Below are 18972 nucleotides of genomic sequence, written 5' to 3' on the forward strand. Positions count from 1 at the left end.
CTTTGGACACCTTGTAGAGTCAACATGGGCCAGCATCCCTGTGGAACGCTTTGGACACCTTGTAGAGTCAACATGGGCCAGCATCCCTGTGGAACACTTTGGACACCTTGTAGAGTCAACATGGGCCAGCATCCCTGTGGAACACTTTGGACACCTTGTAGAGTCAACATGGGCCAGCATCCCTGTGGAACGCTTTGGACACCTTGGAGAGTCAACATGGGCCAGCATCCCTGTGGAACACTTTGGACACCTTGGAGAGTCAACATGGGCCAGCATCCCTGTGGAACGCTTTGGAGACCTTGTAGAGTCAACATGGGCCAGCATCCCTGTGGAACGCTTTGGACACCTTGTAGAGTCAACATGGGCCAGCATCCCTGTGGAACGCTTTGGACACCTTGGAGAGTCAACATGGGCCAGCATCCCTGTGGAACGCTTTGGACACCTTGTAGACTCCATGTCCTGATGAACTGAGGCTGTTCTGAGGGCCAAACAGGGTGTACCTCAATACAAGGTGTTCCTAATGTTTGGTATACTCAGTAACAATGGACAGCCGACTTCAACTTGAATCTAGTCTGTAGACCGATGATGGTAGTAATCTAGTCTGTAGACTGATGATGTAGGCTGATGACAGTAGTAATCTAGTCTGTAGACTGATGATGTAGACTGATGACAGTAGTAATCTAGTCTGTAGACTGATGATGTAGACTGATGACAGTAGTAATCTAGTCTGTAGACTGATGATGGTAGTAATCTAGTCTGTAGACTGATGATGTAGGGTGATGACATTAGTAATATAGTCTGTAGACTGATGGTGTAGGGTGATGACATTAGTAATATAGTCTGTAGACTGATGACATTAGTAATCTAGTCTGTAGACTGATGATGTAGGGTGATGACATTAGTAATCTAGTCTGTAGACTGATGATGTAGGGTGATGATGGTAGTAATCTAGTCTGTAGACTGATGATGTAGGGTGATGACAGTAGTGATCTAGTCTGTATACTGATGATGGTAGTAATCTAGTCTGTAGACTGATGATGTAGGGTGACGGCAGTAGTAATCTAGTCTGTGGACTGATGGTGGGAGGGTAATGACAGTAGTAATCTAGTCTGTAGACTGATGGTGTAGGGTAATGACAGTAGTAATCTAGTCTGTAGACTGATGATGTAGACTGATGACAGTAGTAATCTAGTCTGTAGACTGATGATGTAGACTGATGACAGTAGTAATCTAGTCTGTAGACTGATGATGGTAGTAATCTAGTCTGTAGACTGATGATGTAGACTGATGACAGTAGTAATCTAGTCTGTAGACTGATGGTAGTAATCTAGTCTGTAGACTGATGACAGTAGTTATCTAGTCTGTAGACTGATGATGGTAGTAATCTAGTCTGTAGACTGATGATGTAGACTGATGACAGTAGTAATCTAGTCTGTAGACTGATGATGGTAGTAATCTAGTCTGTAGACTGATGAAAGTAGTAATCTAGTCTGTAGATTGATGATGTAGACTGATGATGGTAGTAATCTAGTCTGTAGACTGATGATGGTAGTAATCTAGTCTGTAGACTGATGATGTAGGGTGATGATGCTAGTAATCTAGTCTGTAGACTGATGATGTAGGGTGATGACAGTAGTAATCTAGTCTGTAGACTGATGATGTAGGCTGATGACAGTAGTAATCTAGTCTGTAGACTGATGATGTAGGGTGATGACAGTAATAATCGAGTCTGTAGACTGATGATGTAGGGTGACGGCAGTAGTAATCTAGTCTGTAGACTGATGACATTAGTAATATAGTCTGTAGACTGATGACATTAGTAATCTAGTCTGTAGACTGATGATGTAGGGTGATGACATTAGTAATCTAGTCTGTAGACTAATGATGTAGGGTGATGATGGTAGTAATCTAGTCTGTAGACTGATGATGTAGGGTGATGATGGTAGTAATCTAGTCTGTAGACTGATGATGTAGGCTGATGACAGTAGTAATCTAGTCTGTATACTGATGATGGTAGTAATCTAGTCTGTAGACTGATGATGTAGGGTGACGGCAGTAGTAATCTAGTCTGTGGACTGATGGTGTAGGGTAATGACAGTAGTAATCTAGTCTGTAGACTGATGGTGTAGGCTGATGACATTAGTAATCTAGTCTGTAGACTGATGATGTAGGGTGATGACAGTAGTAATCTAGTCTGTAGACTGATGGTGTAGGGTAATGACAGTAGTAATCTAGTCTGTAGACTGATGGTGTAGGCTGATGACATTAGTAATCTAGTCTGTAGACTGATGATGTAGGGTGATGACAGTAGTAATCTAGTCTGTAGACTGATGATGGTAGTAATCTAGTCTGTAGACTGATGATGGTAGTAATCTAGTCTGTAGACTGATGGTGTAGGGTGATGACAGTAGTAATCTAGTCTGTAGACTGATGATGGTAGTCTTTTGCCTACATGTTTTTCATCACGCCACGTATTCAAGTGATTGCAGCTATTTCCAAGAAGAGTCTACTTATAATAACTGTGATATGTGGTGGTGTTTTCCTACTGACCCTAGTTGATTGCACTGACTGTAAGTCTCTCTGGAGAAGAGTGTCTGCTACAGTACATGACTCAGATGTAAATGTGGCAGACATGTTTATCATTCCATCCAGATACAGTGTTAAAAGCTGGTCCTCTTTCATCATCTGATTCCACATTGTAAACGAAAGGCATTTATTTACTTTGTAGTATACTTCAGGAATGCCAGGTTGATGAAGGTATTACTGAAACAAGTTGTACTTTTATAGTTACTGATGTAGAAGTGCACTTACTGGGTGTATCCCAAATGGCACCCTATTCCCTATATAGTGCACTGGTCAAAAAGAGTTCACTATATAGGGAATAGGGAGGCATTTAGGACGTATAGATAGTTACTGACATAAAGCACTGCACTCAGTGACAGGAGGAATTTTAAGACTTCTCTTTTCTCTTGAAGTTGTTTTGAATTATCTTGTATCTTTTCAGTTCTCTGCTTAATATAGAACACATAATTTTCTCTATCAGTCATTCCTTAAAATAAACTTTTTTTCTCTCTCTCTCCCTCTCTCTCCCTCTCTCTCGTTCTCTCTCTCTCTCCCTCTCTCTCGTTCTCTCTCTCTCGTTCTCTCGTTCTCTCCCGTTCTCTCTCTCTCTCGTTCTCTCTCTCTCTCTCTCTCGTTCTCTCTCTCTCTCTCTCTCTCTCGTTCTCTCTCTCTCTCTCTCTCTCTCTCTCTCTCTCTCTCTCTCTCTCTCTCTCTCTCGTTCTCTCTCTCTCTCCCTCTCCTTCTCTCGTTCTCTCTCTCTCTCTCTCTCTCTCTCTCTCTCGTTCTCTCTCTCTCTCTCGTTCTCTCTCTCGTTCTCTCTCTCGTTCTCCCTCTCTCTCTCGTTCTCCCTCTCTCTCTTTCTCTCTCTCTCTCTATCTCTCTTCTATTTCTCTATCTCTCTCTCTCTCTATCTCTCTTTTATTCTATTCAGGCTTCTACATTTGACACCCCCAAAAAGGAAAAAAGGCCCCCAAGGAAATGGCGTGGTTCTAAAAACTACGGCAAAGATGTGAAAACAACACTGCAGGTGCTGTAAAAGGAAACACAGTCAGTTGAAATGTTTGAATAGTTGCCCTTTAAAAAACCCGTTCACGTGGGTTAAACCCGACGGAGACCTTCGGGTCAAAGCGTTGCACGAGGGAACTGGGGGAACATTCATCAGTGTGTGGGTATCTGTTCTTTATTTCATGGATAGTTCACTTAACCTCACTTGCAACTTCTGTGCCTCAAAATGTGTGTGTTCATCCACTATTTGGAAAATGGAAGATACATTTCTGTTCGTCTGCTTCCTGTTCCTGTTCCATCCCAGGTTCCCAGTTGCATCTCATCTGGCTCCGTCCGTCTCCACGCCTCCAACCCCAACCTCTCTACTGCAGCCCTGGGGACTGCGAAGGCCTACCCTGAACCTCCCTATATGGACTCTCCTATAGACGTAGCCAAACTACAGGAGGACTTCTGCCGCGTCGCTAACAACCGTAAGTACTCTCTCTCTGTCTCCAACAACCAATAGCTCCCAATAGGAGATAGCATCGCTAACAACCGTAAATACTCTCTCTCTGTCTCCAACAACCAATAGCTCCTAATAGGAGATAGCATCGCTAACAACCATCTTTCATTTGTCATCTTTATTATGATTAGCTGATGCCATGACGACAGCTAGTCTTCCAGGGGTCCTAAACACAACAACACAGAGACATAACAGACATGATGACAGCTAATCTTCCTGAACACAACAACACAGAGACATAACAGACATGATGACAGCTAGTCTTCCTGGGGTCCTAAACCCAACAACACAGAGACATAACAGACATGATGACAGCTAGTCTTCCTGAACCCAACAACACAGAGACATAACAGACATGATGACAGCTAGTCTTCCTGGGGTCCTGAACACAACAACACAGAGACATAACAGACATGATGACAGCTAGTCTTCCTGGGGTCCTAAACCCAACAACACAGAGACATAACAGACATGATGACAGCTAGTCTTCCTGGGGTCCTAAACCCAACAACACAGAGACATAACAGACATGATGACAGCTAGTCTTCCTGGGGTCCTAAACACAACAACACAGAGACATAACAGACATGATGACAGCTAGTCTTCCTGAACCCAACAACACAGAGACATAACAGACATGATGACAGCTAGTCTTCCTGGGGTCATGAACCCAACAACACAGAGACATAACAGACATGATGACAGCTAGTCTTCCTGAACACAACAACACAGAGACATAACAGACATGATGACAGCTAGTCTTCCTGAACACAACAACACAGAGACATAACAGACATGATGACAGCTAGTCTTCCTGGGGTCCTGAACCCAACAACACAGAGACATAACAGACATGATGACAGCTAGTCTTCCTGAACACAACAACACAGATACATAACAGACATGATGACAGCTAGTCTTCCTGGGGTCCTAAACACAACAACACAGAGACATAACAGACATGATGACAGCTAGTCTTCCTGGGGTCCTAAACACAACAACACAGAGACATAACAGATAAGATGACAGCTAGTCTTCCTGAACCCAACAACACAGAGACATAACAGACATGATGACAGCTAGTCTTCCTGAACACAACAACACAGAGACATAACAGACATGATGACAGCTAGTCTTCCTGGGGTCCTGAACCCAACAACACAGAGACATAACAGACATGATGACAGCTAGTCTTCCTGGGGTCCTAAACACAACAACACAGAGACATAACAGACATGATGACAGCTAGTCTTCCTGGGGTCCTAAACACAACAACACAGAGACATAACAGACATGATGACAGCTAGTCTTCCTGGGGTCCTGAACACAACAACACAGAGACATAACAGACATGATGACAGCTAGTCTTCCTGAACCCAACAACACAGAGACATAACAGACATGATGACAGCTAGTCTTCCTGGGGTCCTAAACACAACAACACAGAGACATAACAGACATGATGACAGCTAGTCTTCCTGGGGTCCTGAACCCAACAACACAGAGACATAACAGACATGATGACAGCTAGTCTTCCTGAACACAACAACACAGAGACATAACAGACATGATGACAGCTAGTCTTCCTGGGGTCCTAAACACAACAACACAGAGACATAACAGACATGATGACAGCTAGTCTTCCTGGGGTCCTAAACACAACAACACAGAGACATAACAGACAAGATGACAAGATGAACCCAACAACACAGAGCAGACAGTCTTCCTGAACACAACAACACAGAGACATAACAGACATGATGACAGCTAGTCTTCCTGGGGTCCTAAACACAACAACACAGAGACATAACAGACAAGATGACAGCTAGTCTTCCTGAACCCAACAACACAGAGACATAACAGACATGATGACAGCTAGTCTTCCTGGGGTCATGAACCCAACAACATAGAGACATAACAGACATGATGACAGCTAGTCTTCCTGAACACAACAACACAGAGACATAACAGACATGATGACAGCTAGTCTTCCTGGGGTCCTGAACACAACAACACAGAGACATAACAGACATGATGACAGCTAGTCTTCCTGAACACAACAACACAGAGACATAACAGACATGATGACAGCTAGTCTTCCTGGGGTCCTGAACACAACAACACAGAGACATAACAGACATGATGACAGCTAGTCTTCCTGGGGTCATGAACCCAACAACACAGAGACATAACAGACATGATGACAGCTAATCTTCCTGAACCCAACAACACAGAGACATAACAGACATGATGACAGCTAGTCTTCCTGGGGTCCTGAACCCAACAACACAGAGACATAACAGACATGATGACAGCTAGTCTTCCTGGGGTCCTAAACACAACAACACAGAGACATAACAGACATGATGACAGCTAGTCTTCCTGGGGTCCTGAACCCAACAACACAGAGACATAACAGACATGATGACAGCTAGTCTTCCTGGGGTCCTGAACACAACAACACAGAGACATAACAGACATGATGACAGCTAGTCTACCTGGGGTCATGAACCCAACAACACAGAGACATAACAGACATGATGACAGCTAGTCTTCCTGAACCCAACAACACAGAGACATAACAGACATGATGACAGCTAGTCTTCCTGGGGTCCTAAACCCAACAACACAGAGACATAACAGACATGATGACAGCTAGTCTTCCTGGGGTCCTGAACACAACAACACAGATACATAACAGACATGATGACAGCTAGTCTTCCTGAACCCAACAACACAGAGACATAACAGACATGATGACAGCTAGTCTTCCTGAACCCAACAACACAGAGACATAACAGACATGATGACAGCTAGTCTTCCTGGTGTCCTGAACACAACAACACAGATACATAACAGACATGATGACAGCTAGTCTTCCTGAACCCAACAACACAGAGACATAACAGACATGATGACAGCTAGTCTTCCTGAACACAACAACACAGAGACATAACAGACATGATGACAGCTAGTCTTCATGGGGTCATGAACCCAACAACACAGAGACATAACAGACATGATGACATCTAGTCTTCCTGGGGTCCTAAACACAACAACACAGAGACATAACAGACATGAGAATGTACAAGTCCTCTGTCACGGACACCCAATAGATCTTAATAGGAGACACTTTGTTTTTGATTTAGTATGCCGCCACTCGCATTTTGTGTAATAACATTATATAAAGTATGTGGACACCCACATACACTTGTGGCTGAATGGAAGCATGTCCCCGCAGCAATGTTCCAAGATCTAGTGGAAAGCCTTCCCAGAAACATGAGATGTTCGACGAGCAGGTTGACAATTTAAATTGGGTTAAAATAGGAAATGGACGCTATCGCCTCATCTCCCAGAATGACATATTAACATAGTAACATTGTCTAAAAATGCTAATATGAAAATAGCCCATTGAGCAGAGATGAGGCAGAGAAGTGCTGATTGACTCTGAAGCGTTCCATTAGCAGTTATTACATCAGGCTGTCAGTGGTGTCATCATAGTGTGCAATCTGTGCCATAACACAACTGATAGAGAGTGTTGATGTGAATGACAGGAGGGCAGTGATAACCTCTGATTGAGACTCAGGGGGTAAAAGATCTCAATCAGATGCTCCTCAGCTGAGCAGGAACCCCAGACTTCTACATTGTAGGTTCTCAGTTATTAATGGAGGAGACATCCTCTGAGGCCTTACACTGAATTATTGAAACCTAGCTAATTGTTGTTAAAGGAGTCATTATCTATCTCTCTCTGTCTCTCTGTCTCTCTCTCTCTCTCTCTCTCTCTCTCTCTCTCGGTGCATGCTGGGTGTTTTTGGAGTTTGAGTGTTTGGTGTGGAAAGCTCTATCCTAACTAACTTTCTTGATTCTTTTCTTTACATGTTATTTTCTATGGTGGAGGGTTAATGCAATATTTGTTTTTTAGCGGTATCCAAATTTTTTTTTCAAAGTTAGGGTGGAAGAGGACAGAGTAACTTTCCGGGGGGGTGGAAGGTGTAGTGTGCGCAATGGCTTCTCAGCCTAGCGCGGACGAGACGCTGTCGATACAGCATGGATTCAGGTGTGTTCCTGAGAACGGAGTTAAGGTGGAGGAGGTTCTGCTCGCGGTCGGTGAACAGGTAGGAGCTGAGTTTATACATTCTGCTTCTAGAATGAACAAAGCTGTGGTTGTGTTCATGAAAAGGGCAAATTTGGTCGGTAGGCTAATTGCTAGCGGAATATTTGTAAGAGATGTGTTGGTGTCAATTTCACCTCTCTCTACCCCTTCAACAAGAGTTGTAGTGGCAAATTTGCCTCCGTTTATTACGGACGATCAAATTAGGAAAGAGCTGAGTCGTTTTGGTAAGTTTGCTAGCGGTTTCCGTGTACTGTCAGCAGGTTTTCAGGCAGATGCCGTTAAGCACGTTGTTTCGTTCAGGAGGCAAGTGTTTATGTTTCTGAACAATAATGAACAACAGCTAAATGTGCATTTCAAAGTGAGGCATGGGGAGGGGCTCTATGCAGGTTTTGCCAGCACAGATAGTCTACGGTGTTTTGAATGTGGGGATTTGGGGCACAAGAGCTTTGCGTGCCCACATAAAGGCCATAGACGGAGTGAGGGTGCAAGTGGGGGAAATCGAGGTCAAAATGCAGGGGGTAAGGAGATGCAGACAGCAGAGGCTGGGCCTAGTCAGTCTAGAGATGGTGGTGTAGATGAGGCTGGGTCTAGTCAGGCTAGAGATGGTGGTGTAGATGAGGCAGGGGCTAGTCAGGCTAGAGATGGTGGAGAAGCAGAGGCTGGGTCTAGTCAGACTAGAGATGGTGGGGTAGCTGAGGCTGGGCCTAGACATGCTATGGAGGGTGGTGCAGATGATGCTGGGCCTAGTCATGCTATGGAGGGTGGTGTAGCTGAGGCTGGCCCTAGTCATGCTATGGAGGGTGGTGTAGCTGAGGCTGGCCCTAGTCATGCTATAGAGGGTGGTGCAGATGATACTGCGTCTAGTCAGGTTATTCTAGTGGATGAGGAGAGTATAGTGGGGAAGTGTAAGAGATTAGGGGGAGGAGGAGGGTGTCAAGAGGAAAAGGAAAAAGGATGTGGATAAAGGTACCATGGAAATGTTGCCTGTTGCTGTGGGTGAGGCCCTAACCAGAGAGAAAGGGCAGGTGGTCAGGGTGGGAGATAGAGAAGAGGAGGAAAGTGAGTCTGAGGAAGAGGATGAGGAGTTATTTTTTTCAGACTCCTCTTCAATTGGCCCGGAGCTGACAGCCAGTCAACCAGAGGGGTCTAAGTACACGTTGAGAGAACTGACAAGGTTCCTGAATGAGACTAAGGGGAAAAAAGTTAATCTTGAGACTTTTTTCCTGATCCTAGAAAGTTTGTAAGATCAGTACAACATGCTATGAGAAATGAGGGGCATGGTGCCCTCTCACCCAGGAAACGGTTTAGGTTGAGGAAGTGGGTCACAATAGTGCGTAAAGGTTTACCTTCAGACACTGTTTAAATGTTTAATTTCTTACTGACACTGGGGCTTTTTGAGCTTTGCTATTGGTCTATTTCTCTGCTGGCTTTTCTCCCACTTCTTATGGAGACTCTTCGGGTAGGCTCGCTCAATATAAATGGCGCCAGAGATGCGGGAAAGAGGAGTGTGTTGGGTGAATATGTAAAACAAAAAAAAAGTACAGGTGTTGTTTCTGCAGGAGACTCATAGTGATGTGGTGAATGAAGTTGATTGGGGGCTCTGGTGGAAAGGGGCAAGTGTGTTGAGCCATGGGACAAATCTTAGTGCAGGGGTGGCAGTCCTTTTTGCACCGGGTCTGGCTGTAAAAATTTGCTCCTCAAAGGAGGTGTGTAGGGGTAGGTTGCTTGTTGTTAAAGCAGAAATTAACAACATGGTTTTTGTCTTTATAAATGTGTATGCGCCTAACACAGGGAGAGAAAGAGGGGTTCTATTTGGGAGTCTTAGACAGGAACTTCACAAGTAGCGCCTGAGGAGACGCTGGTGATCGGAGGTGACTGGAACTGTACAATGGATTTTACAAAAGACAGAAATGGGGAAGAGCCTCATTCAGTGTCAGTGGGAGTGTTAAGGGACATCTTTAATCAGTTTGACCTAGTGGATGTTTGGAGAACTAAACATCCAAACACAAGACAGTATACGTGGGTGAAGGTTTTTGGGGCTAGGGTGAGTGCAGCTCGACTTGATCGTTTTTACATGTCCAGGAATCAGAGCAATAGGCTGCTGGGTGCTACCATTCTCCCAGTGGGGTTTTCGGATCACCACATAACCATGGCTCGGCTGTCTATTTCACCAGGCCCCGGCAGGCATCTTATTGGAAGTTCAATGTAAAGCTCTTACAAGATGCCACCTTTTGCTCAGGTTTCCAGACTTTTTGGGAAAGATGGGGCAGCGAAGAGAGGAGTATGAGTCTCTGAGTCAATGGTGGGATGTGGGGAAAGTGCAAATTCGGCTTTTCTGTCAACAGTACACAGCTCTCTCATCCTCAGAGGCTAGGAGAGTATTGGGGGAACTAGAGCGGTGTATTAGTGAGATGGAGGTAGAGATGGTGGGGCAAGGCAATGTAGGCCTCCAGGCTAACTTAGCCGAATTACGTAGGGACCTGGGCAGTTTTTTCCAGGTTAAAGCAAAGGGAGCACTTGTAAGAGCTAGGTTCTCCATGCTCAAGGAGATGGATGCTCCCAGCTCCTTCTTCTTTGGTTTGGAAAGACAGAGCAGTGAAGCCAAGGGTATGCATTGTCTACGGCTGTCTGATGGGAGGGTGACCTCTGTGGTGGGGGAGATGCGGGAGCGGACTGTGGAGTTTTATACTGAATTGTATAGGGCAGAAATGTGTGATCCTATGTGTGCTCAGGTCTTGTTCGAAGGACTCCCTAAGCTCTCTCGGGCACAGAGGGATGAAATGGACATTCCTCTGTTGTCACATGAACTGGCAGAGGCAGTAACTCAGATGTCCCCCGGTCGTGCACCCGGGGTCGATGGACTTCCAGTGGAATTTTACAAAAATTCTGGGGAACAATTGGACAGGATTTCTTTTGCGTGTTGCGTGAATGTGTCGGGGTAGGAGAGTTGCCGATGAGCTGCCGTCGGGCGGCTCTGACTCTCCTGCCCAAAAAAGGGGACTTGTGTGAACTTAAGAACTGGAGGCCTGTGGCATTACTCTGTGCGGACTACAAGATTTTTGCCAAGGTCCTCTCTAACAGACTGAAGTCCCATCTGGACTCTATAATACACAAGGACCAGACATATTGTGTACCGGGACGCTCAATCACGGACAACTTGTTCTTGATTAGGGACATGTTGGACTTGTCGAGAGGTTCTAATGTGAACTTTGGACTGGTCTCTTTAGATCAAGAGAAGGCTTTTGATAGAGTGGATCATGAGTATCTGTTTAATGTGATGTCTGTGTTTGGGTTTGGGAAGAGTTTTGTGACCTGTGTGAAGCTGTTGTATGCTGGGGCGTCATGTATGGTTAAGGTGGGAGGGGGCTCAGTAGGCCAGTCTGGGTGAGACGGGGATTAGACAAGGATGCCCTCTATCTGGGCAGCTGTACACACTAGCCATTGAGCCTTTTTTAGGACTGCTACGCAGGAGACTGCGGGGAGTGTGCTGGACAGGCATGGATGTGGTGACAGGAATAGCAGTCTCAGCATATGCAGATGATGTTTCTGTGATGGTCAGGGATGGGCAAGATATGCAGGAACTAGAGACCAGTCTGAAGGTGTACGAGGGAGCTTCATCAGCTAAGGTAACTGGGAAAGAGCAAAGCTCTGTTATGTGGGGCATGGGGGATAGGGCTCCTCCTCTGCTTCCAGGGGGTTTGCAGTGGGGTTGTGAAGGGCTTAAAGTGTTGGGGGTGTACCTGGGCTCGGAGAGGTGGGTCAGCAAGAACTGGGAGGGGCTGTCACAGGCAGTGGTGTCAAGACTGGCCAGGTGGAGGTGGCTCCTGTCCCAAGTGTCATATAGAGGAGGGTGCTGATAATCAACAACCTGGTGGCATCTTCCTTGTGGCATAAACTGGCTGTCCTCAACCCCCGCCGGTCTGCTTGCAGACCTGCAACGCAAGCTGGTGGACTTCTTTGGTCGGGACATCACTGGCTGAAGGCAGCAGTTTTGTACATGACCGTACACGAAGGAGGACAGGGCCTGGTGGAACTGGAGAGCAGGATGGCTGCTTTCCGACTAAAGGCGGTGCAGAGACTGCTGTACCACACTGATGTTGGCTGGAGGGAACCAGCATGCGCGCTGCTGAGGAGAGCTGGCGGATTAGGTTGGACCGGCAGCTGTTCCTCATGAAGCTGGAGAGGCTGAGTACAGCAGGTCTCTCAGAGTTTTACTCTGCGGTGCTGAGGGCCTGGCAGCTGCTAAGACCCACACGAGAAGGGGGTGTGGAGCCTGGGCAGTGGGTGTGGGAGGAGCCTATCTTCCACAACCCAGCCATCCCTTTGAGATCGGTTCAGTCGGCCAACCTGCAGAGGCAACTGATGGCAGGGGGTTTACAAAGGCTGGGTGACCTGAGACTGCTGGGAGAGGAGGGGTGGAAAACCCCGGAGGTCTTGGCGCAACAAACAGGAATAACGTCTCTTAGGCTGCTGGAGAGATTCCTGGAGGAGGTCCAGGAGGCACTGTCTGAGCCGGTAAGGGGGTGTTTGAGAGGCCAAAGGGAGAGGGGCCACCAATGTTCCCGCCACTGCAGGTGACGGCAGAGACTGGAGACTGGCAAGGGGGTCTGGAGGACTTGTTAGATTTTAACACTCCGAGCCTGGGGAGTTTGAGGGGGTGGGAGGTAAAGCCCTCTACAACCTCTGTGTTAAGGTTAGGAGCATTAGAAGCCTAACAGGAGTGAAGGCACATCAGTGGCAGGGGTATGTGGGGCGGAGAGTATGGTGGGTTTTAGATGGAGGGCGCTCTACAAACCCCCAGTACCAAAGAGGTCAGGGACCTCCAGTGGAGGGTTCTTCATGGAGCCCTGGCCACTAACAGCTGGTTGGCACGGGTTGATCCGGGAATTGGGCAGGGGTGTCCTTTCTGTCAAATGAAAGAAACTGTAATTCATGTGTTTTCTGTGTGCACCAGGTTAATGCCATTAATGTCTCTGTTGGAATGTCTGTGTGACAGGTTGGGGGTGGTTTTTGCTGTTGGGATGTTTATAATGGGATACAGGTATTCGAGTAAGGAGAAAGAAAAATGTGTTTTGTTGAATTTTCTGTTTGCTCAGGCAAAGTTAGCTATTTGGCTAACAAGGAGGAACAGGGTCAAAGGTGGGGGGATAACAGACCCTTTACTACTGTTTAATGGGATGGTCTCTGCGCGCCTTAGGGTTGAGTTTGAGTTCTATAAAATGATCAAATGTGTGGAGATGTTTGAGGAGATATGGTGTGTTGGGGGGGCTGTCTGTATTGCTGGGGAAGATGTTTTGGATATACGGTTGTAGGAGAGGTTTTTTGTGTATGGTGATTTGTACAGGATATATTTTTATTTTTATTTTTTTATTTTAGGAGTGGGGGGGGTGAGTTTTAAATGAATTGAGAATGTTTCAATAAAGAAAGACCAAAAGTCAAAAGTCAAAGTCTCTCTGTCTCTCTCTCTCTCTCTCTCTCTCTCTCTCTCTGTCTCTCTCTCTCGCTCTCTTTCTTTTTCTCTCTCTCTCTCTCTCTCTCTCTCTCTCTCTCTCTCTCTCTCTCTGTCTCTCGCTCTCTCTCTCTCTCTCTGCCCCCACCCACTCACTCACTCACTCTCTCTCTCTCTCTCTCTCTCTGTCTCTCTCTCTCTCTCTCGCTCTCTCTCTCTCTCTCTCTCTCTCTCTCTCTCTCTCTCTCTCTCTCTCTTTCTCTCTCTCTCTCTCTCTCTCTCTCTCTCTCTCTCTGTCTCTCTCTCTCTCTCTCTCTCTCTCTCTCTCTCTCTCTCTCTCTCTCTCTTCTATTTTATTCTATTTTATTCTATTCAGTGTATGCCACCATGAAGTCAGCCCTGAGCGCTCTCACCTCTGAGAAGGAGAAGTTAAAACAGGTGCTGGACCACCAAGACACATGCCCCCCTACCTCTCCAGGGATTATGGGTCTGAAGAACGCTCTGTCCTCGGTAAGATCCCTCCCACACCTCTCACTCTGTCACTGCACTGTAGGTCTTCAGTCAGGGAGAATTGACGTGTCTCTCCTTTTGACTTGCCATTGTACCCTGGTAGCCTGTCCTCCCACACCAGTGTCTGCTGACAAGCCAGTTACTGGGGATTACTGGCTGTGTACCCACCTGAACACACACAGTCTCACATTCAGTCCTGTAGTCAGGGCCTCACTCCTTCCCTCCCTCTTTACAGAATTCCCTCCCTCTTTTACAGCCTTCCCTCCCTCTTTTACAGAATTCCCTCCCTCTTTTACAGCCTTCCCTCCTCTTTTACAGCCTTCCCTCCCTCTTTTACAGCCTTCCCTCCCTCTTTTACAGCCTTCCCTCCCTCTTTTACAGCCTTCCCTCCGTCCCTCCTCTTTCCAGCCTTCCCTCCCTCCTTCCTTCCCTCTTTCCAGCCTTCCCTCCCTCTTTTACAGCGTTCCCTCTGTCCTTCCTTCCTCTTTACAGCCTTCCCTCCCTCCTTCCTTCTCTCTTTCCAGCCTTCCCTTCCTCTTTCCAGCCTTCCCTCCCTCTTTTCCAGCCTTCCCTCCCTCTTTTCCAGCCTTCCCTCCCTCTTTTACAGCCTTTCCTCCCTCCTTCCTTCTCTCTTTCCAGCCTTCCCTCCCTCTTTCCAGCCTTCCCTCCCTCTTTTCCAGCCTTCCCTCCCTCTTTCCAGCCTTCCCTCCCTCTTTTCCAGCATTCCCTCCCTCTTTTACAGCCTTCCCTCCCTCTTTTACAGCCTTCCCTCCCTCTTTTACAGCCTTCCCTCCCACTTTTACAGCCTTCCCTCCCTCTTTCCATCTGTCCCTCCCTCTGTCCTTCCTTCCTTCCTTACCTCCTTCCTTCCCCAGCTAGAGTTTATATTGTAGGTTTTAACATGATTGTGTTTCATATGTTTCAACCTCTGAGTTATTTATACTGAGACTCAGAGGACTACCAGGAAGTAAGAAAACACTAGAGTTATTTATACTGGGACTCAGAGATCTACCAGGAAGTAAGAAAACACTAGAGTTATTTATACTGGGACTCAGAGAACTACCAGGAAGTAAGAAAACACTAGAGTTATTTATACTGGGACTCAGAGAACTACCAGGTAGTAAGAAAACACTAGAGTTATTTATACTGAGACTCAGAGGACTACCAGGTAGTAAGAAAACACTAGAGTTATTTAAACTGAGACTCAGAGAACTACCAGGAAGTAAGAAAACACTAGAGTTGTGTGACTGTGATGGGGTTTTCTTTTGCTGTTGTTTCCCTTGTGAAAGAGATCTTCTGAACTCAATAAGAGAACCTGCTTCAAAACATTTTTAAAAAGTGAACATTAAAACAAACTGCAAGATGATATATTTTTCCCTTTGCACAATGCTCTGCACTACAAACATGTCCATAAGCCTGCAGCTGTGCTTGGTTGGGGCATATTCTCCTCTCCTCCACTCCGGCCTGCATGTGCTACTATAGATATAGAATGAATAGAACGAGTTCCCCAGTCAAGTCAGTGATGGCATAATGGGTGGACTGGCAGCCATTGCAGGTGAACCCATAGGATTAACGCAGGACGACGAGTAGGAAGTAAAAGCAGGATTCAACTCAACTGGCATTAGAAAATATTAGAAGGGCCGCCACACGTCCAGGCTGCTACACAGAGTCTATGGAGTCTCTGGTCTTGAGCTTCAACTGTGTTTCAGAGTAGTTTTAAACTCTAAATGGTTAAATGAGTGAGAAATAGATGTCATTGTTGCAATAGTTTGTGAGTGGGCAACATATATTATCATCTGAAATTGACATGTTGAATTATTTTGCCATGTAAAATGATTGTATATTTCCCTAATGGGGACAGTTTGTGTTACTACCTTACACAAGCTGGCATTTTCACCCCATAAAATTGAGTGGAATTACACATTCTTTTTACCTCAGATTGGTGATGTTAGTATAAAAGTTTACAGTCATCACGATGACATAAGATTGATTGCTTGAAACGGATCAATATCTTTGGTTTTGTACCGTTGCAACTTCCTTTAAACTGCACACAGAGACATTAAAAAGGGATCCAGGAGTTGATCTGGCCCTGGGGAAGTAGATACACGGCTTCATTACCCACACAGAGACATTAAAAAGGGATCCAGGAGTTGATCTGGCCCTGGGGAAGTAGATACACGGCTTCATTACCCACACAGAGACATTAAAAAGGGATCCAGGAGTTGATCTGGATCTGGGGAAGTAGATACACGGCTTCATTACCAACATCCAGAAGTATCCTTTAACTAACTGAAAAGTGGTTTGTTCCCTTTTTCGTGATGGCAGCCTCCAAAATAATCAACATCCGATGTTCTAAAATATAGATATAAGCCTTATGCAAGTTCTCATCTAGTCAACCATGTACAGTGGGGCAAAAAAGTATGTAGTCAGCCACCAATTGTGCAAGTTCTCCCCCAAAAATATTTTTTTAAGTGGGAGAATAATTTTCAAAATAAATTCATAAAAAATCCTACAATGTGATTTTCTGGATTTTTTTTTCTCATTTTGTCTGTCATAGTTGAAGTGTACCTATGATGAAAATTACAGGCCTCTCTCATCTTTTTTAAGTGGGATAACTTGCACAATTGGTGGCTGACTAAATACTTTTTTGCCCCACTGTATTTATGGTTAACACTTGCATCTGTGGCCATAGCAACGCCCCTCACTCATCGGCTAAAAAAAAGCGTTGTGGGTTTTCTGACGCCTCTGCAAAATATATATTGTACCACTCAAAAGTTTGGACACACCTACTCATTCAAGAGTGGCTAGTTTGAAGAATCTGAAATATAAATGTATTTTGATTTGTTTAACACTATTTTGGTTACTACATGATTCCATATGTGATATTTCATAGTTGTAATGTCTTCACTATTATTCTACAATGTGGAAAATAGTACAAATAAAGAACAACCCTGGAATGAGTGTCCAAACTTTAGACTGGTACTGTATGTTTTTAAATAAATACATACGGTACCAGTCCCCTAACCCTACCACCCCTCCCCTAATTGGAGTAAACTAATGTACAACAACATTTAGGCTTCTACTTCCAGCTTATACATACTATATACATTTTACTGACACAGTATATTTTACATTAGTGTTTGTTTTTTTGTCCCCCTACAAGATCTTGCATCTGCAATCCCGCTCTTAACCCTTAAAGGGGATTTTTCAGTCAACCACTAACCACACATTTTTCCTTACCCTTTCTTAAAGCACAGGCTCCTGCGAGCCGTGACGCAAGTTGCCCCTAACCCCCGAAGAGGGTGTGGGTTCCAATACCAAATGATATGAGCATTACCTCATAATGATCCGAGCCCCCTATCACTGTGGTTACCTCTCCTCCTTTTAGAAGGAGTCTGACCTGGGGATATTCAACGTCCATTATCTCATAATGATCAGAGCCCCCTATCACTGTGGTTACCTCTCCTCCTTTTAGAAGGAGTCTGACCTGGGGATATTCCATGTCCATTATTTCTCTCAATGTTCATACTCATCTGTGCTCCGTTTGTGAGTTTAAGTGAAACTTCTTCATGGGTGTGTGTGAGATTAAGGCCTTCCTGTCAGCACTTCCTGCCAACACACTCTGCTTACTAAAAATGACTCTGAAAACTAGGCCTAAACCAACTTACTCTGACGGTAGCTAGCTAGCCACTTAATACAACTTGTTTTCTCTAGATGTATACTAACGTTCAGAAGTTTGGGTCCACTTAGAAATGTCCTTATTTTTTAAAGAAAAGCTATTTTTTTGTCCATTAAAATAAAATAAAATAGATCAGAAATACAGTGTAGACATTGTTAATATTGTAAATGACTATTGTAGCTGGAAACGGTAGATTTTTCTATTGTGTTATTGACTGGCCGTCTATTCCTCTTCTTTCTTGGATAATCAGTTTGCTGAAATAAGTCATGATATTTTGAAGATCAAGACATAAAAGTTCCTCCCGACACACACGTGTCACACTTGTATTCAGGTGACTTGTAATTGTGCTAAATTAGTGCCTTATAAACTGCTCACAATATTTACCAAGCTGTCACTCAAGACACAAATGGATTAGCTTGTTCTACTGTAATCAAATAGCTTTGTGCAAATGAATCCCTCACATTGATATTGAATTGAAATGAATGGAACTGGGACAATAGCAGAGGCGACATTGCAGCGTCTTCTAACAGACAAACCTCTAGGAACTTTGGTGTCCTACATCTACCTGACGTTAGATGACAACCAGTCATAGCCGTAGTATACTGTATGAAGCACACTCACAGGTTTTTATAACAATTACATATGTTTCTCACTGTCTTTAACCATGGAGAGAGTTTTAAAATGTTACTAAACACAAGTCAACCATGCGCTCTAGACTAGTTTCCATAGTGACTGTGCAGCAGCCTGAACATTTGACTTCCCTACACTCAGTGGCTAGCTACACTACAAATATAATTGTACCGCGTTTCCGTTAAGCAATCGTAGTGACAGTCCGCCACAACAAACCCAAGAGTTTCCTGATTAGCAAAGGTTAGTGTATGTTTCATTTCATTGTGTATTAGAAACACAGTTTGAGATCGTTGTGAGGGGATTTCACCAGTGGTTGAATGGGGAATTGGTCTTGCCGGGAAAATGTTGTCCGAGGTTGCAACAGTAAACAAGGGGGGCGGGGCTTAGAGGGTTAGAGGTTCCAAGCCCATTCTATTCATTCTATTTCTATGTGTGCTGATGCTGCAGGGAGGGAGGTGTTGTCTCGGCAACCGAAGACTTTGCTTGTTTCAGCAAGGAGCAACAAGTTACATCAAGTTATC

The 18972-nt window shown here is 45.1% G+C and overlaps 2 protein-coding genes across 3 annotated transcripts in view; one reads left to right on the forward strand and one right to left on the reverse strand.

The window, feature by feature from the left end:
* The window catches only part of LOC135575139 (oxysterol-binding protein-related protein 3-like), a 379659-nt gene that overhangs the window by 177811 nt on the left and 182876 nt on the right, over positions 1–18972 (reverse strand). The window lies entirely within an intron of this gene.
* Positions 1–18972, forward strand: part of LOC115126609 (oxysterol-binding protein-related protein 3-like) — an 82774-nt gene that overhangs the window by 25647 nt on the left and 38155 nt on the right. For both annotated transcript variants that reach the window (XM_065027451.1, XM_065027452.1), the window contains exons 8-10: positions 3494–3589; positions 3872–4037; positions 14009–14142. In XM_065027451.1, the coding sequence (XP_064883523.1) occupies positions 3494–3589; positions 3872–4037; positions 14009–14142 (396 nt within the window). The remainder of the gene's footprint in view (positions 1–3493; positions 3590–3871; positions 4038–14008; positions 14143–18972) is intronic.

This window comes from Oncorhynchus nerka, linkage group LG14, assembly GCF_034236695.1.
Source record: "Oncorhynchus nerka isolate Pitt River linkage group LG14, Oner_Uvic_2.0, whole genome shotgun sequence".
Taxonomy (NCBI): domain Eukaryota; kingdom Metazoa; phylum Chordata; class Actinopteri; order Salmoniformes; family Salmonidae; genus Oncorhynchus; species Oncorhynchus nerka.